The sequence below is a fragment of the Manis pentadactyla genome, chromosome 9 (assembly GCF_030020395.1).
Source record: "Manis pentadactyla isolate mManPen7 chromosome 9, mManPen7.hap1, whole genome shotgun sequence".
In the NCBI taxonomy this organism is placed as follows: Eukaryota; Metazoa; Chordata; class Mammalia; order Pholidota; family Manidae; genus Manis; species Manis pentadactyla.
Window position 1 is genome coordinate 49,781,800 of NC_080027.1, and position 27,256 is coordinate 49,809,055.

At 40.1% G+C, this 27,256-nt stretch overlaps 1 protein-coding gene across 2 annotated transcripts in view; it reads left to right on the forward strand.

The window, feature by feature from the left end:
* The window catches only part of SWAP70 (switching B cell complex subunit SWAP70), a 114,659-nt gene extending 88,032 nt beyond the window's left edge, over positions 1 to 26,627 (forward strand). For both annotated transcript variants that reach the window (XM_036892326.2, XM_036892327.2), the window contains exons 4-12: positions 6,812 to 7,039; positions 8,965 to 9,111; positions 9,820 to 9,928; positions 11,560 to 11,741; positions 17,139 to 17,246; positions 18,798 to 18,964; positions 23,557 to 23,755; positions 24,713 to 24,809; positions 25,109 to 26,627. In XM_036892326.2, the coding sequence (XP_036748221.2) occupies positions 6,812 to 7,039; positions 8,965 to 9,111; positions 9,820 to 9,928; positions 11,560 to 11,741; positions 17,139 to 17,246; positions 18,798 to 18,964; positions 23,557 to 23,755; positions 24,713 to 24,809; positions 25,109 to 25,215 (1,344 nt within the window). In that variant the 3' untranslated portion in view covers positions 25,216 to 26,627. The remainder of the gene's footprint in view (positions 1 to 6,811; positions 7,040 to 8,964; positions 9,112 to 9,819; positions 9,929 to 11,559; positions 11,742 to 17,138; positions 17,247 to 18,797; positions 18,965 to 23,556; positions 23,756 to 24,712; positions 24,810 to 25,108) is intronic.
* Positions 26,628 to 27,256: the final 629 nt, after the last annotated feature.

A 27,256-nucleotide genomic window follows, 5' to 3' on the forward strand; every position in this document is an offset into this window, starting at 1 on the left:
TAATTGTGAGTTTAGACTGCTCATATGGGATTGTTCTCTTGTCCTGAGGTAGGCCTGTATTGCAATATACTTTCCTCTTAGCACGGCCTTGGCTGCATCACACAGATTTTGCGGTGTTGAGTTATTGTTGTCATTTGTCTCCATATATTGTTTGATATCTGTTTTTATTTGGTCATTGATCTATTGGTTATTTCGGAGCATGTTGTGAAGCCTCCACGTGTTTGTGGGATTTTTTTATTTTCTTTCCATAATTTATTTCTAGTTTCATACCTTTGCGGTGAGAAGCTGGTTGGTAGAATTTCAATCTTTTTGAATTTGCCGAGGCTCTTTTTGTGACCTAGTATATGATCTATTCTTGAAAATGTTCCATGTGCACATGAGAAGAATGTGTATTCTACTGCATTTGGGTGTAGAGTTCTGTAAATGTCTGTTAGGTCCATCTGTTCTAATGTGTTGTTCAGTGCCTCTGTGTCCTTACTTATTTTCTGTCTAGTTGATCTGTCCTTCAGAGTAAGTGGAGTGTTGAAGTCTCCTAGAATGAATGTATTGCATTCTATTTCCCCTTTTAATTCAGTTAGTATTTGTTTCACATATGTAGGTGCTTCTGTGTTGGGAGCATAGATATTTATAATGGTTATATCTTCGTGTTGGATTGACCCCTTTATCATTATGTAATGTCCTTTTTTGTCTCTTGTGACTTTCTTTGTTTTGAAGTCTATTTTGTCTGATACAAGTACTGCAACTCCTGCTTTTTTCTCTCTGTTAATTGCATGAAATATCTTTTTCCATCCCTTGACTTTTAGTCTGTGTATGTCTTTGGGTTTAAAGTGAGTCTCTTGTAGGCAGCATATAGATGGGTCATGTTTTTTTTATCCATTCAGTGACTCTATGTCTTTTGATTGGTGCATTCAGACCATTTAAATTTAGGGTGATTATCGATAGGTATGTACTTATTGCCATTGCAGACTTTAGATTCATGGTTACCAGTGGTTCAAGGTTAACTTCCTTACTATCTAAGTCTAACTTAACTCACTTAATATGCTATTACAAACACAATCCAAAGGTTCTTTTCTTTTTTGCCTCCTGTTTCTTCCTCCATTCTTTATATATTAGATATCATATTCTTTACTCTTTGTCTATCCCTTGATTGACTTTGGGGATAGTTAACTTAATTTTGCATTTGTTTAGTAATTAGCTGTTCTACTTTCTTTACTGTGGTTTTATTTCCTCTCGTGACAGCTATTAAACTTTAGGAACACTTCCATCTATAGCAGTCCCTCCAAAATAGACTGTAGAGATGGTTTGTGGGAGGTAAATTCTCTCAGTTTTTGCTTATCTGAAAATTGTTTAATCCCTCCTTCAAATTTAAATGGTAATCTTGTCAGATAAAGTAATCTTGGTTCCAGGCCCTTCTTCTTCATTGCATTAAATACATCATACCACTCCCTTCTGGCCTGTAAGGTTTCTGCTGAGAAGTCTGATGTTAGCCTGATGGGCTTTCCTTTGTATATGATCTAATTTCTCTTTCTGGCTGCTTTTAATAGTCTGTCTTTATCCTTGATCTTTGCCATTTTAATTACTATATGTCTTGGTGTTGTCTTCCTTGGGTCCCTTGTGTTGGGAGATCTGTGGATCTCCATGGCCTGAGAGACTATCTCCTTCCCCAGATTGGGGAAGTTTTCTGCAATTACCTTCTCAAAGACATTTTCTATCCCTTTCTCTCTGTCTTCTTCTTCTGGTATCCATATAATGCAAATGTTGTTCCTTTTGGATTGGTCACACAGTTCTCTCAGTATTCTTTCATTTTTGGAGATCCTTTTTTCTCTCTGTGCCTCAGCTTCTTTGTATTTCTCTTCTCTGGTTTCTATTTCATTTATTGTCTCCTCTACTGTATCCAGCTTGCTTTTAATACCCTCCATTATGTTCTTCAAGGATTGGATCTCCGACCAGAATTCATTCCTGAATTCTTGAATATCTTTCTGTACCTCCATTAGTATGCTAATGATTTTTATTTTTATTTCCCTTTCAGGAAGAGTCACGAGGTTCATGTCATTTAAATCTTTCTCCGGATTTGTATTAATAATTTTACTCTGGACCAGGTTCCTTTGGCGTTTCATGTTTGTATATGGCGCCCTCTAGTGTTCAGAAGCTCTACTCTCTGGAGCTGCTCAGCCTCTGAAGCAATGTCGGTGATCGTAGGGGAGTGGTATTGGTGCCTGGGGGGAGGAAAGAGCTAGCTGTTTCCCGCTTTCCGGCTGGTATGCCGGCCTCCACTGCCTGAACCAGTGGGCCGAGCACACAGGTATAAGCATTTGTCCCAGAGCAGCCAGATATGGATCCCTGCTTTCCACAAGCGGCTGGAATCCCATTCTCCCCAGGAACTCCACCTGTCTCAGCTTTACAATCCCGTAATCACGAGAGTATGATGAAAGCACCATGAAATGTAGGTTTGTGCTCCCAGAGCAGATCTCCAGAGCTAGGTATTCAGCAGTCCCAGGCTTCCACTCCCTCCCTGCTCAGTTTCTTTTCCTTCCGTCAGTGAGCTGGGGTGGGGGAAGGGCTTGGGTCCCTCTGGGCCGTATCTTTGGTGTGTGAGGTCTGTTCTTTTCTCCAGGTGTATGTAGTCTGGTGCAGTCCTCTTTCCTGTTGCTTTCTCAGGGTTAGTTGTATTAATTATATTTTCGTATTATATGTGGTTTTAGGTGGAAGCCTCTGTCTCACCTCTCACGCCACCATCTTTAATCTCTGTTGGATGTTGAATTTTGTTGAATGCTTTTCAGCATCTATGGAGATGGTCGTGTGGTTTTTGTCCTTCTTTTTGTTGATGTGGTGTATGATGATGTTGATGGATTTTTGAATATTGTACCATCCTTGAATCCCTGTAATAAATCCTACCTGATCATGATGTATGGTCCTCTTGATGTATTTTTGAATTTGATATGCTAATATTTTGTTGAGTATTTTTGCATCTGTGTTCATCGGGGATATTGGTGTGTAATTTTCTCTTTTTGTGGTGTCTTTGCCTGGTTTTGGTATTAGAGTGATGCTGGCCTCATAGAATGAGTTTGGAAGTATTCCCTCCTCCTCTACTTTTAGGAAAACCTTAGGGAGGATGGATGTTAGGTCTTCACTAAATGTTTGATAAAATTCAGCAGTGAAGCAGTCTGGACCAGGGGTTTTGTTCTTAGGTAGTTTTTTGATTACCATTCAATTTCATTGCTGGTAATTGGTCTCTTCAGATTTTCTGTTTCTTCCTGGGTCAGGCTTGGAAGGTTGCATTTTTCTAGAAAGTTGTTCATTTCTTCTAGGTTATCCAGTTTGTTACCATGTAATTTTTCATAGTATTCTGTGATGTCCTTAGCAATTTTTTCCTTTCTCATTTCTGATTGTTTATGTGTGTAGACTCTTTTTTTCTTGGTTATTCTGGCTAGGGGTTTATCTTATTTTCTTATTTTGTTTATTTTCATGCAGAACCAGCTCCTGCTTTCATCGATTCCTTCTATTGTTTTATTCTTCTCAACTTTATTGATTTCTGCTCTTACCTTTATTATGTCCTTCCTTGTACTGACTTTGGGCCTCATTTGTTCTTCTTTTCCTAGTTTCATTAATTGTGAGTTTAGGCTGTTCATATGGGATTGTTCTCTTGTCCTGAGGTAGGCCTGTATTGCAATACACTTCCCTCTTTGCACAGCCTTCACTGCATCCCACAGATTTTACGGTCTTGAGTTATTGTTGATATTTGTCTTCATATATTGCTTGATCTGTTTTCATTTGGTTATTGATCCACTGATTACTTAGGAGCATGTTGTTAAGCCTCCATGTGTTTGTAGGCTTTTTTGTTTACTCTGCATAATTTATTTCTAGTTTCATACCTTTGTGGTCTGAGAAGCTGATTGGTATAATTTCAGTCTTTTTGAATTTACTGAGGCTCTTTTCGTGGTCTATTCTTGAAAATGTTCCAGGTGCACTTGAGAAGAATGTGTATCCTGCTGCTTTCGGGTTGGGTATTCTCTAGATGTCTGTTAGGTCCCTCTGTTCTAATGTGTTGTTCCGTGCCTCTGTCTCCTTACTTACTTTCTGTCTGGTTGATCTTTCCTTTGGAGTGAGTGGTGTGTTGATGTCTTCTAAAATGAAAGCCTTGCATTCTATTTCCCCCTTTAATTCTGTTAGTATTTCTTTCATATATGTAGGTGTTCCTAGAGATATTTTGATATTTATATTGGTTATATCATCATGTTGAACTGACCCCTTTATAATATGTAATGTTCTTCTTTGTCTCTTGTTACTTTCTTTGTTGTGAAGTCTATTTTGTCTGATACAAGCATTGCAACTCCTGCTTTTTTCTCCTTATTGTTTGCATGAATATCTTTTTCCATCCCTTCACTTTTAGTCTGTGTATGTCTTTGGATTTGAAGTGAGTCTCTTGTAGGCAGCATATAAATGGGTCTTGTTTTTTTATTTATTCAGTGACTCTATGTCTTTTGATTGGTACATTCAGACCATTTACATTTAGGGTGATTATCGATAGGTATGTACTTATTGCCATTGCAGTCTTTAGATTCATGGTTATAAAAGGTTCAGGGGTAATTCCCTTACTATCTAACAGTGTAATATAATTCACTTAATATGCTATTACAAACACAACCTAAAGGTTCTTTTTTTTCCTCCTTTTTCTTCCTCCTCCATTCTTTATATATTAGATATTATATTCTGTACTCTTTTTCTATCCCTTGATTAACTTTGGGGTAGTTGATTTGATTTTGCATCTGCATAGTAATTAATTGGTCTACTTTCTTTACTGTGGCTTTATTTCCTCTGTTGACAGCCATTTAGCCTTAGGAACACTTCCATCTATAACAGTCCCTCCAAAATAGACTGTAGAGATGGTTTGTGGGAGGTAAATTCTCTCAGCCTTTTCTTATCTGGCAATTGTTTAATCTCTCCTTTAAATTTAAATGATAATGTTGCTGGGTAGAGTGTTCTTGGTTTGAGGCCCTTCTTCATTGCATTAAATATACCAAGCCACTCCCTTCTGTCCTCTAAGGTTTCTGTTACAGCGAAGTCTGATGATAACCTGGGTTTTCCTTTGTATGTGATATTTTTTCTCTGGCTGCTTTTAATAGCCTGTCCTTATCCTTGATCCTTGCCATTTTAATTATTATATGTCTTGGTGTTGTCTTCCTTGGGTCCCTTGTGTTGGGAGATCTGTGCACCTCCATGGCCTGAGAGACCATCTCCTTCCCCAGATTTGGGAAGTTTTCAACAATAACCTCAAAGATACTTACTATCCCCTTTTCTCTCTCTTCTTCTTCTTCTGGTACCCCTATAATACGAATATTGTTCATTTGGATTAGTCACACATTTCTCTCAATATTCTTTCATTCCTAGAGATCTTTTTTCTCTCTGTGCCTCAGCTTCTTTGTATTCCTGTTGTCTGATTTCTGTTTCATTTACTGTCTGCTCTACTTCTTCTAATCTGCTTTTAAATCCTTCCATTATATGTTTTATTTCAGATTCTTAATACTTTAATGTTTGTATCTCATTCAATAATTCCTCCCTGAGTTCTTGAATATTTTTCTGAAGCTCCATGAGTATGTTAATGATTTTATTTTTGAAATCTCTTTCAGGAAGATTGATGAGTTCAGTTTCACTTGGCCCTCTTTCTGGCATTTGTGGAATTTTGGTTTGAACCAGATTTCTTTGACTTTTCATATTTGTAGGTACACCTTCTAGCATCCAGAAACTCTACTCTTTGGAGCTCCTTAGTCCCTGGAGCAGTGATGGGGTTTGTAGGCAAGTGGCGCTGGTGCCTGTCGGGAGGAAAGAGCTCTTTCTTGCTTCCTGGCTGCAGTACCTGCCTCTGCTGTCAGGGCCAGTGGGCCGAGCAGGTAGGGAGAGTCCTGTGTGCTTTACACTTGTAGCTGCTGTAGGTGGCACTGCCCTCTGTCTGGCCTGGTGCAATGGCGGGGGCAGCCTGTTTGCGAACCGGTGCAGACTGGGAGGAAGGAACACAGGCTGCTTATCATTGTGTGGGGCTTTGTAGCTGCGTAGCCAGCCAGGGGGATGTAGTGCCTGAAGCTCCTGAAAGTTCCCAACCTGCTGGGCAGAGTGTGTCCAGATAATTTTGTCCACCTGTCCTTCCTCCTGAGCAGCAAGCTCTGTGCAATCCTTGCCCCATTAGCAGCCCTCTCGCTGTTAGGAAGACTCTCAGACTGCCCGCCCTTCTTTTGTTCCAGAGTGGCTGGTTGTGGATATATGTTTTCCACAAGCAGCTGGAATCTCAGCCTTTAAGTATTCTGCCAGTCTTAGCTTTCCAACCCCACTAATCTCCAGAACAACATGTAATGTAGGTTCGTGCTCACAGAACAGAGCTCGAGGGCTGGGTTTTCAGCAGTCCTATGCCTCCACCCCCTCCCCACTCTTTTTCCCTTCCTCCCTCTGGTGAGCTGGGGTGGGGGAAGGGTGCAGGTTCCTCCAAATGACGGCTTTGGGACTTTACCCTTTTCCTTGAGGTCTGTTGTTTTCCCCAGGTGTAGGCAGTCTGCCGCAGCCTTCTTTCCTGTTGCTCTTTCAGGATTAGGTATATTTTCTATATTTTCGTATTATATGTGATTTTGGGAAGAGGTTTCTGTCTCACCTCTCACGCTGCCATCTTTAAGCCTCTCTCATATCATGATTCTTTAAAGATACACTTTTGGAACTAAAAAAGAATATTTTTAAATTGACCTTATCAGTGTAAATAACATAGATACATACCTAAGTCAAAAAGTTATTTTTTTACTAGGAAATAATTTTTAAATTCTTTGCGTAGATTGAATACCTGCTTAAGAAACTTACAGAAGCTATGGGAGGCTGTTGGCAACAAGAACAATTTGAACATTATAAAATCAGCTTTGAATACAGTAAAGAAGGCCTTTCTGTGTGGGAACTGATTGAGCTGATTGGAAATGGACAGTTTAGCAAAGACATGGATCAGCAGACCGTGTCCATGGCCATTAATGAAGTCTTTAATGAACTTATATTGGATGTGTTAAAACAGGTAAGAGTCCTGTATCACTATTTCTTGTCACCTTTAGAATTTGACATGTTTGAAATAAGACACGTTTTCATTGTGTATAAGTCACTTAACACTTTTATAGTGACACAGAACAGGAATTAAGTTCCTTATTTTCCCATTCTTCTATTAAGCTTTCATTTTAAAGAATTAGTGGGGTAATTTGGAATTACAGTAAGTATTGGGAAGTTACTATTTTGAAAGAACTTTTGAAATGATCACATTTTCAAACTATTTTTAAAGTACTTCCATGTCATGTATATATGCATACTCATTAATCTGGAAGATCCCCATGGTGTATTGTTCAGAGAAAAAAATTGTTGAACAGCAGATATCTTGTAATTCCTTTCATGTTACATGATGTGTGTGTGTAGAGCTGTTTGGAAGAATGCTCACTGAAGTGTTAAAAGTGGTAGTAGCCCCTGGATTGTGGGATTTACATAAATTTTACGTTCTTTATTCCTCTCTTATTATTGGACTTACTATAATATATGATTCTGTATATGAATCTATGTATATGATTATATATTATTTTTATAAAATCAAAAGATACCCTTACTTTAGGGGAAAAAAATGCTATAATATAGCCAAGTTGCATTTATCTTATTTAATTTTGATGGTTTTTTTCTTACCACCTGCAAAGCATCTGATATACATACGGGAAGCTTAATGCTTGTTAAGTTGAATTTACATTTTTTAGTGGATCTTTCAAATTGCTCACATTATTACTTTGGATAATAACTCCCAATTTGGGATTTCCTTACTTTGTTCCTTTCTGTTGTCTTTGCTATTTTTTCCTAATGGAAACATTCCTAAGTAAAGATTAACTGAGACTAAATTTGTAGGTTTTCAGGACTATAAGGAGGTTTGAGACATGGTCTCTGTTCAAAGAGGTCTTCTAGGCCCAGCAGAATATAGTACTACAGATAAATTTCTGTGTGGCAAACCTTTTGCTTAAAGGTCCAAGGATTAGGGAACTGAATAAGTAATATGATTAGAATTTAGCATAATAAAATGATAGTTACAGCCAAGCTAATATCATATATTTGATGATATATATATATATATATATACTATATGTTGTTAGTACCTGTACATTTAATATTTAAAATGCCAGCTATTCTTGAATAATTCTCAAGGGTTTTGGCCTATAGTAATGTATAATTTTGCTCAAGTAAAATTTTGAATTACACAACTTTGAGTCTGATCTGTGGGAATGAAGTACAGGCCTACTAAGTGTGAATACGAAGTTATACTTAAAGCCAGTATCCTAACTACTGGTCTAGTTCTTTTTCTGATCATCTGGAGCAGAGTTCGTCCTCTAAAATATGGAGAGGTCAGGAAGAAAAGGAGGTTAGTTCCAGAAGGTGATTGATTGGTTGAGAAGCTATATTTGTCCTGGTTGATACCTTTTATCATTCTGACTGATTGATCTACTGAGACTTTTTAAAGAAAACAGAACAGAATATTATGATAAACTCCCATATACTAATCACTCAGCCCTCAGTAACCATCAAACAAATTGTTAGTCTTACCCCATCTACTTTTGCCTCTGCCTCTCCCGTATTACCTTGAAAAAATTCAAAACATTTCATTTTATCTATAAAGTGTCCCTAAAAGATAATGAATTAAAAAAAAACTTAATGCTCTTAACATCAGGGGTTCCAAGACTACCATCAGTATTATAGCTTTGGCTGGGAGGGAGTTTATCTCTCAATGTCTAAATTCTTAGTAAACTTTTGCTTGCTTGTGCTTGCATGAATCTGACTGGGAATACTGCCCCTGGCCTTCATAGATCCTCATAGGGTTCACCATCCATGAAGGGGAAAACTGCTGCTATATACATGTATTCAAGGAAGAGCTATCAGCTCTTATAAATAGACATTTATATCAGATTTAATCTTTTCTAGGGTTACATGATGAAAAAAGGCCATAAGCGTAAAAACTGGACTGAACGCTGGTTTGTACTAAAACCCAACATAATTTCTTATTATGTGAGTGAGGATCTGAAAGATAAGAAAGGTGACATTTTCTTGGATGGAAACTGCTGTGTAGAGGTAAGTCTACTATTACATCTTTCTGGTGCTGCCTCCTTCTGCTAGAGTCGTTTATCTCCTAGACTTTAGACTTCTAGAGTTTAAAATGGTCTTAGAATTATTTCCAAAATAATATAGGCATACAGTCACCATAATTTATGAACCAAAAATTAAAAATACTTGACAAAAATTTCTTTCTAATGTGAATTTATTTTGTCTTATACTCATGAGCAAAATATAGTAATAAATCTCATTTATTTGTATTTTTAAGGAATCATTTATTGAGTAAAATAGAATCATAAAAAAGAAAATAAAGCAAAAATTATTCAGTAAGACACTGTTGGAAATCATGAATATACCAGAAAATCTGAGCCATTTAGAGTGCAATAAGTACAACTAAAGAAGATATGAGCATTACCTTTGAATATTTGGGTGACTTTTGAGGACAGTACTCAGAGCTGTCATTCTGTGAAGAAGTGAGGTCCTCCAGAACATAAATGTTTGAGGTTCTAATTTATAGCTGAACTATCTCCACATCTGTATTTGTTGAAGAACATTTAAAATATCTAAGATCACACTCATAAATGATAACGTATTTTGATGGTCAAAATGGTATATTAATGTCTTAGGGTGTGACACTGAGTTTCAGCCACATTTGTATAATTAATTGAGATTGAATTTAAGTACTTTAAACAAAATTTTCAAGAACTAATTTACTTTCTTTTTTAGTCGTTGACAGACAAAGATGGAAAGAAATGCCTTTTTCTTGTAAAATGTTTTGATAAGTCTTTTGAAATCAGTGCTTCTGATAAAAAGAAGAAACAGGAGTGGATTCAGGGTAAGGCAGTTTTCATTATTTGTTATAAACTTGAGAGCTCTGACTTTTCTCTTTTTGACTCTCATTAAAGATATTAAGACATTGTTTCCTCATTGTCTATAGGTTTTTCTGCATGTACATAGTAACTGAAAGGCAAACATATCAGGAGTTTGCAAATATTTCATCAATTTAATTTGCATAATGAACTTGTGAAAAAATTGTAAAGTGGACATTTTAGGTTTTATTTACTCTTGCTATTTGAAGAGAATGGAATTTTCCCTTTTAAGGATTATGAAGAATTTTAAAGTGGCCATCTTGAGGTTTTAGTAATATGTAAAACAAAGCAGAAGTAATGCAATAGCTTTTGAATACTTTAGGTAATTTTCAAAATCTGTTATTTCCAAAAGAAATCAGTAGTTTCAATTAATTATCTCAAGAACACAAACCTTAATTTAATAACTTTTAAACTAAAGTATTATTCTAAAATTAGTATAGCATGAAATACTATATATGAGATATTTTTAACTCATGAAAGGGCATTCTGAATATGATTTTTTTGGACATAGGTAAAATTATGTTATATTGAAAATTGTGGTCCTTTTTGATGTGGTTCAAGAGTTTGAGTACTTTACTCAAAAGAATCCTCTTTCCTGGGTCACTGCAGTTGAGTTATAAATTCTGTAGCTGCTTTCGTCTTCATGGAATGGGGATAATAATAATAATACATACCTCTCAGGGTTGTTGTGAGGGTTAATAATGTGGATATATTTGCACATTTAAAAAATGACACATCATTGCAAAAATGTTTGTAATAGATTGCAAACAACCTAAATGTCCATTAATTGGGAAATGATTGACCAAATTATGGTGCAGCTACACACTGGAGTCCTGTGCAGTTCTTTATGTATAGGGCTTCATGTACTGATATGGAAAGTTCTTCAAGATTTAAGTTAAAAAACCCAGGCTCAGAAGAGTGTGTAATGCCACTATTTGTGTCAAAAGTAGGTGGAGGATGTATATATTTATTTATTTGTATATGCTTAGAATATCTCAGGAAAGATGCTAGTCGCTAGTGGGGATGGGACCCAGTACTTGGGATTGGGAGGAGGAAGAAGACTTCCTTTATGGCCTTTCATGCTTTTGAATTTGAACAATATAAAAGTATTAGCTATTCAAAAAATTATATTTAAATATAATGAAGAAAGAAATCAGATTTCATATGAATTGGATAATTCATATAAAGGGTATATTATATAAAGGGTATTTAATAAATGGTGGCTGATGTTATCATTCTCAACTCCTGCTATGTCTTATTCTTATTTGGACTTTCGAGAATATAGAGAAGGGAGTTGAAAGTGCTGTGAATTCTTCAAATGAGTGCAGTATTCCCAAACAAAGTATCTGTTTAAGCACAGATATGCAGTTATGAAATTTTGGAGCTGGTAGGGACTTTAGAGATCATCTCTCTCATTCTTGAGATGAGAAAACCAATGCTGCCAGAGGTTCTGTGGTTTGCTTGAGGTCCACCACTTCTCAATTGCAGGATTCGAATCCACACTGGGTCTCTGGTTTTCTTTCCAGTATACTATTTGCATGTTAGGCTTACAAAGGATAAAGAGTATTTCCCATTTTTCCTTCTATACCTTTTATAGCCATTCATTCTGCTATCCATCTTTTGAGACTGGGCAGCCCCTCACCACACAAAGAAGCCCGCCAGCGTCGGAAAGAATTGCGGAAGAAGCTGCTGGCTGAGCAGGAGGAGCTGGAGCGGCAGATGAAGGAGCTGCAGGCTGCCAATGAGAGCAGGCAGCAGGAGCTGGAGTCCGTGAGGAAGGTGGGAACAGATGCTGGGCTGGGGGAGAGCTCTTCATTTCAGTGCAGGGAACATAGCTGCTTTCCTTATAAGCTTTGGGTCTACCAAGACTAGGTTAATGTAGTTTTTAGGGAGATTTTCTTGGTGGTGAACTGTGTTCTCAGGAAGTCTGTCTAGACCACTGAGTGAGACACCCTGATTTTCCCAGCCTTGAAAGTATGAAAGTCTCAGGGCTGCAAGGCCATTATATTGACCAGAAAAGAACATTTATAAGGACACTGAGCACGGTTGTATTTTGTCAGAGGAAGATGGGAAGTTTTATTCCCCTAAGGATGTCATGATTACATTTGGTGGCCTGGGCAGTGTCTTGTAGCTTTTTTAGTTTTTTTCCCCTTAGTTTTTCCCCATCTTCACACATGAGTACTCTGGGAGACCCTTAGTTTAGAACTGTGGGTTTTACTTACTCTTTGGAGTCAGAGATACAGACTGGGTCAGCTTCTCCTTCCATCTCAGTGCCAGGAGGTTAAGTACCATGGATCGCATAGGATAGTTGACATGTATTGGGAAACCCTGTTCCTCAGGTGTATCACAGTTCTGGGGGTGGCCGTGAGTCCCCAGTGTATGGGTGTGGTGTTTGTCTGGGACCCCTCTGGGGTGAGCCTCTGCCTGTCAGCACCTGCTAACCACAAGCTCAGCGCCCTTATGTGTCCCCTGATCACCTTTGCCTGGGATATGGAGTTTGCACATAGTATAAGGCCCCTGATGGGGTTTTCTCCATTTGCAGCCCATGGAAATGCCATACTGTGCTGACCCTCTGAGTAGACTCACAAATAAAATTTTTTTTATATTTTTGTAATCTTAGGAACCATGTGGGCATACATTCTTAGAAATAGTTGTTCCTGTCTGGCACACCTACTTCTAAAAGCATCTCCTCTTCCTCTTGAATCATTCTTTCATCTAGCCTCTTTCTACTTTGATATGTTTTCTTTAAAAGCTCCCTAAGTAGGCTAGGATGAGCATCTGCAGTAGGCGATCACTGCTTCCTTCAGCCATTGTGCACAAAGCAGAACTGGGGGTTATGAGTGTGAAGCAGGCATCTGGCCTTGTCCTTTTTTATAATTTTTAAAAATTATGAAATAGGTCCTATGTCAGAGGAAAGTATGAAATATGTGTATACAAATAATCATAAAATGAATACTCTTGAAACTACTACCCAGGTTAAGGTAGAATATTGCCAATATTTTTTAAGCTCTGGGGTCCATCCTGTCTTTTTAATTTTTAAAAAATTTGCAAACAGTAAATTCTTATAACCACCACAGACAGAATCAGAACAATTCCAATGCTCCCAAGAATTCCCTCACACTGCCCCATGCATTCTGATCTTCTCCTTACCCCTAATCCCTGGAAACCATTGATCTATTCTCTGCTCCTGTATTTTTGCCATTTCCAAATTATTGTATAAATGGATTCATATAGTATATAAATTTTCAAGACTGGGATTTTTCACTTAGCATCATGCATTTGAGATTCATCCAGCTGGTGTCCTTTTACATTCTTAGACCTTTTTAACTCTGCCTGCCAGGAGTGTGTAGGTTCTCTGTTTTGTGTTATATGACCATGTGCCTGGAGTTGGCAAGGCCTAGGCCTAACTACACAGCTTCCCCACTACCAAGTTTTACAGAATGATTTAAGCAACTGATTTGGGATTTGATGGTAAGTGTTGGGAAATTATTACAGATCCCTTAATAATCTTTAATTTTTTTTTTCTTGTAAAGAAATAAAATTCTCCAATTTCTCATTAAAGGAAAACACCGTTTAGATGAATATTTTAATCACCTGGAACTAGGTAACATACTTGTGGGTTTTGTAAGACTTGATAGGCCTCATTTAATTCAGAAGAAGGAATAAGAAATCATGGTAGTTTTCATAAATTAACAGATTTCTTTAAAGGGTTTATCCAAGTAACTTATAAAAAAAAAGCAAAAAATTTTTTTTAGCAATTTTAGGTTCACAATAAAATTAAGAGGAAGGCATGGAGATTTCCTATATACCCTGACTGATGTCATAATCACCCTAAGTCCATAGTTTACTTTAGGGTTCACTCTTGGTGTTCTATATTCTGTGAGTCTGTACACTGACATTGTATTTGTCATTACAGCATCATTCAGAGTATTTTCACTGCCCTAAAAATCCTCTGTGTTCTATCTAGTCATCTCTCCTCCCCAAATAATTTTTATTTCCACTTTAGTTTCTTGTAAAAAAAATATAATCAGTATAGGTAATACAATCACATGGTTCAAAATTTAAAAATATAAAAAGGAATAAATCCCGCTTGATCATGGTGTATGACTCTTTTAATGTACTGTTGACTTTGGTTTGCTAATATTTTGTTGAGGATTTTTTAATCTGTATTCATCAGGGATACTGGCCTGTAAAAGTTTTCTTTTCTTGTAGTGTCCTTATCTGGGCTTTCTATCAGGGTATGCTGGTCTTACAAAATGAGTTTGGTGGTGGTCCCCCTTCTGATGTTTTTCAAAGAGTTGGAGGATTAATGTTAAGTTGTCTTTAAATGTTTGGTAGAATTTACCCATGAAGCCATCTGGTTTTGGAATTTTGATTATTGATTCAGTCTCTTTACTAGTCTATTCATATTTTTTTATTTCTTCCTGATTCAGTCATGGTAGGTTTCATGTTTCTAGGAATTTATCCACTTCTTCTAGGCTGTCTAATTTGTTGGCCTAATTGTTTATAGTAGTCTCTTATAATCCTCTGTATTTCTGTGCTACAATTGTAACATCTCTTTCATTTCATACCTGTTCACAAAATGCTGTTTCCTTGTATGTGATGAATCATTTTTCTCTTGCTGCTTCCAGGGTCTTTTTGTCTTTGTCTTTCCACAGATTTCTATGACATGTGTGGGTGGGCATCTTGTTGAACTTCTTGGATGTGTAGATTATATTTTTCATCAAACTGGGAAAATTTTCAGCTGTTATTTCTTCAGACATTTTTTCGACTCCTTTCCCTCCCTCCTCTCACAGTACTCTCTTCACATGAATGTTGGTGCCCTTAATAGGCTCTGTTCATTTCTCTTCATTACTTTTTCTCTCTTTTTCAGATTGCATTTCTATCAATTTATCTTTGATTGATTCTTTAGCCCAAATGTAGAGAACCTCTAATGAACTTTTCACTTCAGTTGTACTTTCCAACTTCAGAATTTCATTTGGTTCTTTTTATAATTTCTGTCTTTTTATTGATATTCTCTATCTGATGAGATATCATCAGACCTTGTATTACTTCCATAAGCATAATTTCCTTTATTTTTTTGAACATATAACTTATTTGAAATCTTTGCTAAATCTACCATCAGGGCCCCTTCAAAGGCAGTTTCTTTTGCCTGCTTTTTTCCCTGTGAGTCACACTTTCCTCTTTCTTCTCATATCTCATAATATTTTGTTGAAAAGTGGACAACATTATTGATAATGTATTGTAGCAACTCTCAAATGGATTCCTGAGGGCTTGTTTTTCCTGTTTGCTCTTTTATTTGTTTAGTGACTTGGCTGGGCTGTTTCAGTGGGGTCTGTCTTCCTCACCGTGTGAAGCCTCCGACCGCCCTCCTTGGGGGCACAGCTTGGGCATGCACACGTACCTTGGGATGACCGGGATGTTAGCAGGGTTCTCTCTGAGTGCCTCTCTCTGATTGCTCTGTTAAGTTGTCTGTCTCTGTTGGCATCATATATCTCCAACTGATTGTTCTGTTGTTTTCAATAATGCCCTGGAGCGTAGATTGCCCCGTATTCCATAATCTGATATTATTTAAATTCTCACATGTAGTCTTTGAGATTTTTCTTACTACGTGAGGGCTCTTTGCTGTCTCTCCCTGGTTCTTTCTGTCAAACTTGTAGCTAGTTTCTGGTTTAGTTTGTTGGTCTCCTGGAGCCATGAGCCTCCTCTTAATTCCTTACCATCAAAATCATCATTATTTTTAAGAGTGTCTTCAGGCTTGAATTTCCTCACACTGTGTTTTAAATAAAGTCAGTTCTTTTGGCAAGAGCTTCAGAACCTGCCTTTCTCCCTGGGCAAACCTCTGTGCCAGTGCTCGGAGCCGGAGGTAGAAACAGTGGTCTGCTTCTCTTGGCAAGATACCCCTGCTTTATGAGTCTATCACTAGGTGGAGGTGGTAGCCTTTGGTCTTCTTAGCTTGCCTCTCCTGGTGTCAAAGCTCTGCCCTGCCCTGTAAGTGGTTGGGTCAGGGGTGGTTGTGCCCAGTATGCTCAGCCTGTCAGACCTGAGGTAGAACCTCCACCCTGTGAGTGAGGGCTGGGTGGAAGAAGGGAGTCCCAGACCTCTTAGCCAGACTTGCCTGAGATAGAGTTTCTGTAACGTGATTCTGGGGAGGATGAGAAATATTGGTGACCTGCCCTTCCTTGGGAAATACCCTAGCTCTGGACTGTGAGCTGAGGCGAGAGGGAGCCTTGTGTTCTTGGTTCCATGCCAGGAGAAGAGCTTCCTTCTCACTGACATTGTCACAGAGGAGAAAGGGGCACACTGGCTCAGATGGCATAAACTCTCTTCTTTAGACTATGCATTTGGGATTGTTCTTCCTTCTTTAAGTAGGTCTGGATTTCTACATACTTTCCTCTTAGAACTGTCTTCACTGCATCTCACAGAAGTTGGGGCTTTGTGCTGTTGTTGTCATTTGTCTCCATATATTGCTTGATCTCTGTTTTAAATTGGTCATTGATCCATTGATTATTTAGGAGCATGTTGTTAAGCCTCCATATGTTTGTGAGCCTTTTTGTTTTCTTTGTACAATTTATTTCTAGTTTTATGCCTTTGTAGTCTGAGAAGTTGATTGGTAGAATTTCAATCTCATAAACTCTGTTCTTACTGAGTCGTAGAGATTTTCTGGGACAAATGTTCTACATTTGCTGTATGTCCAGAGACTTTAAATGGTTATTTTTATTTTTTGAAAATAATTTTCTCCAGTTCTGGTTGTTTCACTGGTGATAGGGTCTGTGGAGCTCCTCATTGCCACCCTTCTGGCACTTGGACTCTGGTCAAAGTTCTAAGAAACAACATGTAACATGACAAAACTGCAAAAAGAGCTCAAGAAATAGATGTCGAATGTCATGAATGCATTTGTGAGTGAATTTAACTCACTGACTATACTAAAATTTCCTTTGCAAAATTCTGTTCAGACGATCAGTAGTCATTCATTTACTTAACTTGTTTTGTGTGTTGACTGGAAAAATTGTTGATATCCCAATGGATCTAAAAGTTCTTATTTTATCTTTATTGAACATTACATTAAGAATGTTTGGCTTCTCCCATATGTTTAAGTGCAGCCATTTCTTTCTCCAAATGCACTTCTGCTGTAACATTTCCTTCTTTTCTTTGGGTGGGGTTTTGATTGGGTAGAAACTGGAAGAAGCAGCATCTCGTGCAGCAGAAGAAGAAAAGAAACGTCTTGAGACTCAAATGGAACTACAGGTCCGATTCAGCACAGAGTTGGAGCGAGAGAAGCTTGTGAGTATCACACGGCTGGGGAGGCTGTTGAGAGACAGCCTGGGTCGGTGGAGGGCTGAGGGCCTGAGAGGCGGGAGTGAGGCTGTCTTGTCAGCTTGGCTCTGCTCCTAACTTGCAATGGCTCTGCTGCTAACCCACAGTGGGCTACTGGGGAAGTCCTGTTCGTTCATTCATTCATTATCAGTGTGCTGAGCACCTTCTATGTGCCAGGCACCATGCCAAGGATATAAAGGGAAAAAAAAAAGACCTGCTTTCAAGACCCTAAAATTGAAATTTACAGAATAGGGTGGTAAGTACTGTGGCTAAGGTGACTTTGTGTCCTGGCTTGCCTGAGGCAACTCCAACATCCTGGCACACTTACTACCAGCATACCCCCTCCTCCTCACAGCATCCTGACTTGGAAAATAAATAGCTTTGGGATAAGCATAGGTTCCACGACATTTCTCTTGTGAATGAAGTTGGGGGGTTCTGAAATTATGAGAAGGTTTGAAGTCTGCCAGTCTTGGAAGCTCTGAGTCATCTTAGAGGTTCTCATCCCCAAGAGACTGAAGATCCAGGTTGCTTGAGGGAGTTAGCTGGTTAATTGGAACACTGGTCTTCTCACGTTGAGTTGTAATGTGTGGGAGAGTGCTGAGCCCAGTGCCTGTTAAACAGAGGCTCATGCCATTTCCTCTAGTAACTTTTTGTCACTTAGGTTGGAAATGGACATGTTCATCTTATGAGAGAAAAGTACCCAGAGGAAGGTAGGTGTCAGGTAAAGGAGTGTTGCACTCACAGCCAGAAGATTGGGCTTGTTTCCTCTCTGCTCCTTACTGAGCAGAGCTTTCTCTTCTTTATATTAGGGAGACTGTTGTATGATCTCTCATGACCCTTATGAGGATGAAGTGAGCTAATGCAAGTGAAAATATTTTATGAACTGCAGACACAAATGCTAGTGGATATGCTATTAAATTTAGGAGGTCCTTGTCTTTTAATTTTTAAGGCAGAGAGTAAAAACTCTTTGACCCAGAAGAGAGAAACCATAAATTTATTAGGGTACAAATTTAGCTGCTTGAGTTCCCCTGGGGCTGAAGGTGTCCTAGGGAGTGAGAAAGGAGGGCCGCCAGCAAGCCAGGTCACTGCTGGCTGGGGAGCTGCAGATCAGCCTTTTATTTTAAGTCTTTGGCTGTTCTGACTGGGAGAAGATTTATTCCTTTTAGAGAAGACTCTTTTGGTAAAGAGGTCATGGGTTTACAATAGAAAGGAATTTAAAGGAATAGAAAGGGAAACTTTATTTCTTGACTTGAGTTTTAAAATGTGGAGTGGAAGGGATGGAAAATATCCTGGGGCAGGGGAACAGCACTGGGTTACAGTTTGTGCCCCGGGCCCTTCGGGTGTGGTGGTGGTGTGAGTGTGGTGCTCTTGCTGCCTCCCTGTGCAGGGCAGGGCCTTGCGCAGCCTGATGGGGTGCCACTACGGGCACAGCAATTGCTCGGGATGGTGGTGGAGTGGGAGGCTTTCCCTGAGAGTGCAGTCAACCTGAGTTTGAACATGACCCTTTTCTACCATCAGATCAGACAGCAGATGGAAGAACAGGTTGCCCAGAAGTCCTCTGAACTGGAACAGTATTTGCAGCGAGTACGGGAGCTGGAAGACATGTACCTAAAGCTGCAGGAGGCACTTGAGGATGAGAGGCAGGCCCGGCAAGATGAAGAGACTGTGCGGAAGCTTCAGGCCAGGTGCCAGATCAGTTTGTACATTGTGCCTTTACGCATGGGCTAATGCAGTTTCTAGGAATGACCAACACTCTGGTAGAAAAGAGTGTCTGCCAGATTGGACAGACCGTGGAGGCTTGGCTGGCTCGCTTATTTATTCTCAGTCTGGGGCTAAATACAGGCCTTATATCTAGTTTAGAGCAGTCTGGTGGATGTGTTTGATGGGTACCCTTAATCATGTTCTAGCATGTTCATGGGCCCAGGATCAGCTCTGGTGAGACCTGGCATTTTCAACAGACCAGAGAGAGCCCTTGTGTGGAGGCGGGGGGCCTGCTTCAGGCCAGAGGTGTAGCAACTTTGGGAATTTAATGAGGAACTAAGCAGTTCCCATTTGGTCATCAGGACTGGTAACATTTCTAAATAATTACTTTGAAGTCTTAGTTTTAGAAATTCTTTAAACCTAAATTCTTTTTTTCCATAGAGCTTCTTAAGTCAGGTTTACTATTTATGATAGTCGAGATCTCTGATGAAAACTCTCAGTTCTTGGCCTCGGTAGCAGGAAGACAAAGAGTGAAGACCCCAAAGGGAAAATTCAAGCTGCACCCCATTTGCTTTCTTGTCTTATCAGAGATGCAACACTAAAATATATTTCCCCCATTATTCTTGGAATACTTGGCATCTAGTTTAGGGCAGTCTGGTGGCCAAGCAGGTATGCCTTAGGCTTTGAGCTATGACCCCATTTTTGGGAGCAGCTGTGGGATGAGCTGGGGTAGATTTTCTGTGGCTGCCACATGTGGAGCAGCAAAAGATGTTTGTTTAATCTGTACGTAGACAGAGAGAAAAAAAGAGGTTCCTTTATTATGTACTTTGCCAAATATAACAAAAAATAAATTAGGTTTTGAAAATTTGATTCTGTTAAGGAAAAAATTATCCTCTACATAGAAAATTAAATGCTTAGCACATTGTCTAGCATTTATAAATCCCACAATAGTATTCTGTACTGCGGTGTTAACCAGATTCTTAGACCTATCATCCAGTGATGTTAGCAGAAGATCCACTGCATGAGAAGGTTTGCATCCCATGTGACTTCCAAAGGGAGGCATTCTGAGGGGTACTTCATGTCACTGCTGCTGCAGCTCTGCTCACCTCGGCTGAAACTGCTGCACAAAAGTCAGCTTTTTCTTGGTGTGCAAAGGTGTGCAAATGGATTTTACTCTTCTGAATTATTTTTCATCTTAGTTCTTGGAACTCGAACACATTTGCCCCTGATAGTGGTCATTTTTAAGTGAGGTTATTAAGCTCTTTCCTGAAGTCACACAAGTCTGGGCCTGATTCAGGGGGACATTTTATCAGATTGGCAAAGGGGGGCTTTCTCCTTGCACCCCCTCCTCAGGATAGGCCTTTCTGGGTAGAAAATCAAGGGAAGTCATTTTGAAATTAGGTAAGACACGTCTAAGTCTGACACTAATGAATGGAAATAATGTCAGGCTAATCTCAGGTATGCTGAAGGCTTTTAGGTAACCCTCCCATCTTTTCTTTAAACAATAGCACATTATTCTTGGAATACTTGGCATCTCATTGTTCTTCCTATGGATGATCTTTTCTTTGTAAGCATCTTAATTTCCCTAGAGATGCTTTTTGTAGTAAATTGTTTAAATGCAAGAACTTTGACTTGAGCCATCTGAGTCTTAAGATTTTTTTTTTCATTAAAATTGAAGTTTATTTTTTGATATGTAATCCTCTTGGTTATCTAGCTTCTTCTGAATGGGAACCCAGAAGAAAATTGTTCATTTAACATTTGGACAACTCAATTATTGGAAAGTTCTTGAGGCTGCGCTGTAATTTGTCCCCTTATAACTCTTGCCCTCTGCTTGTTTGGAACTGTGAGGCCTAGGAGCACACTTAAGTCATGTCTGTCGGCCCGGCAGCTAGTGCAGCACCGGGCACACACAGTCAATGCTCAAGGGATAGTTTTTGAATGAATAAATGGTTCCAAGTTATACTTGTTGGGGCCATGTAAACAACAGTCTGTCTTCCACGTTTTCATGTATTTAAAAACAGTTAGGAACTGAGCTCTGAAGTGAGGTCTGGGTTTAATTCCTAGCTCTGGTACTTTCTAGCTGTGTAATTGTAGCAAAGTCACTTCACTGCTTTGAGCCTTTAGTTCCTTTTCTGTAGAATCTGGATGATTGCCGTCCTTGCAGGGTTGTTGTGACAGTTACAGGAGATCGTGCGGGCAGAGTTGTAAGTGTGACGTGTGCCACTTGGTAGTCACTCAGATTGTGTTGGTTTTTATTCCTTTATCTCATTTGCAAGTGAGGAAGATGTGTAATGTATGGAATGTCAAAAGAAACATTCAAAAAGATACTGACAGGCTGGAATGGTTTTAGACCAAGAAGATAGTTTAAAATATCAGCAGCGCAAGTACAGGATCCAGGAGACTTGGCTTAATAGCAATTCATTTGAAAAGATTCAGGGTTTCACTTCCCTGTGATATGACTGCCAAAACCTCATATACTCTCAGGCAGCCTTAATGAATATGCAGTATCCTGAGCAAATTAGGCAATAGTGTCACTGTAATAATATGAGCTGATATTTATTCAGCACTTATGATGTGACAGGCACTGTTCTAAATACCTTACATACATCGTCACAGTTAATGCACCAGCAGACCTTTGATGGTAGATGTAGTTCCCATGCCTTTTTTTGTAAATGAGAAAACTGAGGTACAGAAAGGTTCCATCAGGGGTCTGGTTTAGCTAAATAAAATAATTTCTCAAAAGGTTCTTGAGTAGAAAGAACCAATTCCACAGAAAGGCAGGTGGCCAGGCCTGAAACACAAGCATGAATGAAGGGAGGTTGAGCAGCCCAAACCAGGCCATAGGAAGGGTCCAGTGAGGGTGCCACTGATGCCAACATTGGCACCATGTGTCGGTAGTCACCATTGTTCCTGCTGTCACCCAACACTGGATATTGCTGCTACCAAGATAAATTCTCCACTGTCTCTAGTCTTGTGTGTCAGTTGCTTCAGAGTCAAAGTTCCAGGAGGGGCATCTACTTAGCCAAGTCCAGCTTGGATGTTTACCAGGCCCTGACTGCCAAAGGGTGGGAGAGCAGGTGTCTGTCCTGTGGCTTCTGTCATGGGAAGTGGGTCCTATTTTCTATCAAGATGCCTACTGTGGCAGGTTCCCTGGACATATGAAGGGGAGTCAGATGCTGGGCAGCCTAAACACCTGCACATGTCCATTTCGCTTCCATACTTTCACCACTAGGATGAAGAAACAGAGGCCCTTCCTATCTCATTCACTACTGTAGCCCCAGTACCTGGAAAAGCACACTGAAGGTGTGCAATACAGACTTGCCCAGTGAGTGAATAAACTGCTCCAGTCAGACCACATGTGCTGTGTTGTGTTCGGTTGTGGATCGCACCCAGAGAGACACCTGAGGAGGGAGCAGACCAGTCCTTTGGGGAAGGGAACTAGGTCTGGTGGGTGGGAGAGGTCATCGTAGCCGAGGAAGAACCTTCTAAGGATGAAGACTGCGCATAAATAAACTGGCCTGATTTGTGAAGCAGTGAGTGGCCTGTCACATGTTATTTGAGCAGAGCTGGAAAACTACAGGATGCTGTAGAGGGAATTCTTACATAGGAGGGGTTAGGGATGGAGGAGCTGGGTCAGGTAAGGACTGTATAGTCTGTCAAACTTTACTTCCCTTTGCTGTTGGTTTTAGAAGACCCAGTGCTCTTTGGTTTTAGTAACTGGCCTAACTTGTGGCTCGTTTGCATCTTACTGATGGTTAAACTGCTAGATATATGCCCTGTCCTGGGCTGGCACCTAGCCCCCTAATCTACACTATGGATCCTGGCTTGGGCTGTATGTTAGTTTGTTTATTTAAATAACTACATAGTTGGATATTCTCAGATAGGTGGCCTGTTACTAAAAGGTAATGTTTTGGAGACACATATGTGGGCTGAAATCCACTTTGGGTTTTGATTGTGTCATCTGCAGGGATAACATCAGCTTGCAGAATTGCTGGGGGTTAGCAGTGATGAAGGTCAAGTACCTGACATGTCCTGATTGTTCAATGGTACCTACTTTTATTCCACCTCTTATTAGCTCCTTCTTCTCTCACATTCATTAGTTTGCCAGCTTTTTCTTGACAGTAGGTATTTACTAGATGAAAAATATTTTAATGTAGCAACCAGGCAAATTTCAAATCCTGGCCCTTCCATCCAGGTGAATGACCTAGGACAGGGCACTTCACCTTTATGCCTCACTTTCTTCAGCTCTAAAATAGGAATAATAATAGTACTTAAGTTTATTGTGAGGATTGAGAAAGCATACTTAGCTCTTGGCCCAGTCAGGGCACTCTCCATAAATGTTATATTTATTTATATATTTATTTTGACAAGAGCGAAACAGAGCTTAGAGCAGGACACACAGGTCCCCTTGCCAGCTTTGTGAAGATGGGCTCTCCTGGCTCCAGCTTCCTCCAGTAAAATGCGAGAGGTGGATGAGATGACCCCAGATCTCCTCTGCTGCTGAAGTGCCTCCATCATCTGCTGGGTCAGGTCTGGTGACCCAGGCAGGTTGGACCCCGAGCTCTCCACATTGCAGGTTGTTGGAGGAGGAGTCTTCCAAGAGGGCTGAACTGGAAAAGTGGCACTTGGAGCAGCAGCAGGCCATTCAGACAACCAAAGCAGAGAAGCAGGAGCTGGAGAACCAGCGTGTTATGAAAGAACAGGCCCTTCAGGTAGCCATGAAACAGCTGGAGCAGCTCGAGTTAGAGCGGAAGCAAGCGCTTGAGCAGTATGAGGTAATTAAATTTACCATTGCATACGTGTTTTAAAATTTAAAAAACATTTAAAAATAACAATATTTGCTTAGCTGTCAGAAGCTATAGTAAGGATTTTTCTTGGCTCTAGGTAAAAAGTTTTTACAGGTGATGAGGCATATTAGAGTGCAGTCAGGAGACAGAAACCACACAGTAATTTGAACAGGGAAAGTTTAATATAAACAATTATTAATTAAACAGGGGATTACCTACTAAGCAGTAAAGAAAATTCTGGGAATACAGGGAATGGCAGATGCCGGCAGCAGCCATTGTCTCTAAGTCTGAGGCAGAGTCCCCAGGGGAGGAACACATTTGGGAGGATACACTTGCTCCTTGCCTGGTAACCCCAGAGCAGTGATCCAGACTTCTTTGGAGAGGGCATAGCCTTGCCCTGTTGGTTGGCAGACAAGCTCAGTGGGGTGCTCGGATTGGGAAGCCAGGCTCTGGGGCACTGGTGCATGGACTACCCAGAGGCGCCCCTGAAACCTGCCAGGTTGAGCACTGTGGATGTCCCATGTGCCACAGGAGCTGCTGAGAAGAGTTCAGTGGAGACTGGAAGCAAAGCCCCTTCCTTCTCCAGTGGCCCTTCAGCCCCCTCTACTGACAAAGCTTAAGTGGTGCCAGCTGGCAGAGGAGAATTATGTTAGTCACAAGTAGGACAGTGAAGCTTAGATGTGGAGCTGACAGGCAGTGAGCCATTACTGACTGGCACACAGGACTTCATACATTCATCTGTGTGGCCTCAGGCAGGGTACTTACCTGCTCTGAATCCTAGGCTCCACATTTGTATAATGGGGGTAATAATAGTTCCTACTTCTTAGAGTGGCTGTGAAGATTGAATGAGATAATCCACAAGCATATAGTAAGTGCCCAATCATTGTTATTGAGCTCTTAAACTACCCATGTGTTTGCATAGTCCAAAATCTGCTTTTGTTCCAGGGAGTTAAAAAGAAGCTTGAGGTGGCAACTAATATGACCAAGAGCTGGAAAGACAAAGTTGCACAGCATGAAGGACTAATTCGATTAATAGAACCAGGTAACACTCTGAAATAATCAGATAACTTACTCAGTTTTTCTGTCTTAATTATGTATTTGAATTGTGCTAAAAATCCCAGATACACAGAAACCAAGCCGGTTAGGGTTAAATGTCTCTTGAATAATTTGCTCTCTGATAAGAAGGCCCAGTTAATCCCCTTTGTTATATACCTTCTGGCTGTTTTGACTGGTATGATGTTATTGGATGTTCCTCAGAGAAGAAATGAAGAGGTTACTATTCTGTGGAAAAATGAGAATGTTAATCGACAAATATATATTTAATGCATGTTTGTCTCTTAGGTGCAAAAAACCCTCACCTGATCACTAACTGGGGCCCTGCAGCTTTCACCCACGCGGAACTGGAAGAGAGAGAGAAAAACTGGAAGGAGAAAAAGAGCACAGAGTGACGGGCACTTTCGGAGATTCCCCCGTGGCTGGAAAGGCAAAAGGACGCGGCTTCACCTCTTTTAATTCTTCTTCCCTCGGCGCCTCCTGCTGGGTCTATAGATTAAGACGCCTTCTTCCTCTTCCTGCAGATAAGAGTTTACCTGGAAAGAAGGAAACAGACCAGATTGCCAAGCTCTTTATTTCCTTTTTCTTTGAATACTTCAGCTTCTGAATATTCCCTTATAGCTCTCCCAGTCCTGTTGGACGAGGCTGTGTGCAAACAGCACTGTCGTCTGCAGCGCCGGGAGAATGGGGAGTGCTCGGGATCACTGGGAAATCAGCGCCTCTGTGGGCTGGGGTCCGTCAGGCCCTCCGCAGCATGCTTCCTTCTCTGGGTATAGGTTTCTGAACTGGCTCGGCCAGCCCGCTTGCTGGTGCACGCCTGCTGACGGTGGCGCACCCTTGGCTGCCGCTGCTAGGCTGGAGACCTCGCCGGCTGCACGCAGGCCTTGGCTTGACTTGGCGAGTACAGCCGTGGTGTCCGGCAGAAGGTTTCTGTTTACTTCACTGGTACTGACTTTAGTCCTGGCCCCAGGGGCACACTCTCAAGGAGGCAAAACCCTTTTAAACAATGCTTTGGCTAAGATAGATTCTTACAAATCACAGCACAGAGATTAACTAAGTAAATCCCATTTGGAATATTTTCATACTAACTGAATTCCTCCTAATATTTAAAATGGTTTCAATGGTCAAAGTGCTGACAGACCCTTGCTTTTACTTTTGTAGTTACTGTACAGAAAATTTCAGAAGCGTGTGAATGCTTGTAAGAATCAGGCCTTTTCTTTAATAAATAAGATATGATCATTTATAGGAATTATGCATGAAAAAAGTTAAAACTATTTTTGTGATGTGCTATATTGAGAGGGAACAAATATTTATAATTTTCAAATATTCTTGCCTAAATATTATATAATGTAATATGCTGAACTTTCTTAATTTTTTGATAATTTTCTAAGATGTATTAAATTTTTTTCTTTTAGTAAATTGAACTTAGTAAGAAAAAAAAAGCCAGAACAACATGCATTTTAAGGAGTCTGATTTAATGGAACCGTAGGATAGGGTTATATGTATGTGTGTATTTTCCTATAACGGGATGGACTTGGATTTAGGGACACTTCCTAAAAACATTGGTTTGGAGTTTGGATCCCCAAACCGTGCTGGCAGTGAGGTCAGCTACGGTCTCATGTGTGGTGTTTGAGTCACTAATGTGGGAAACCGTGGCAGATGTGTTAGCTCACAAACAGGAACTTACAAAGATAATTTCTCCCCCATTGTGACTATTACCTCAGATTCTCTTACCTCTGTTTTCTGGAACTTTCTTTTTATGGCTTTCAGTTTTTCAGTTTTACCAGAGTAAACATTGTTGGTTTTTTTTGTTTTGGTTCTACATGGTTGACAAGATAAAAAACTCCTATTGTGGACTAAGCAGGCCCACTCAGTCCAGCTTGACTGTGTCTTGGAAAGCTGATCTTTCTGTTCAAAAGGGTGAGAACATGCTGGTTGGTGTTTTTTAAAACTTCTCTACTGCAGTGGTTCTCAGTCTGGGACAGTTTTGCCTTCCAGGGGACATTTGGCAATGTCTGGAGACATTTTTGGTTGTCACAAGTGGGAGTGTTACTGGCATTTAGTGGGTAGAGGCCAGAGATGCTGCCAAACACCCTACAATTCACAGGACAGCCCCTGTAACAGAGAATTGTCTGGCTTAAGATGTCAAGAGTGCCTAGGTTGAGAGAACCTTCTCTACAGAAAGGCTAATTCTATTCCAGAACACAATAGGCTCTTGGAGTCAGGGTTGCCCTTTAAGAATCCCAGGAGTTGACCTCTCTGGTGTGAATGGGGTGCACCTGCAGGAGAGCAGCTCTTTGCTCTGGGAGCTGACTGCAGAGGGTGGGAGCTTCGGCACATCTGGTGTGGGTATTGTGCTTCAGAAACTCTTCATGCCTTTTCAACATAGAGCTAGAGGGAATTGCTTTGGATGTTTTAAAGTTTTTCTGTGATACA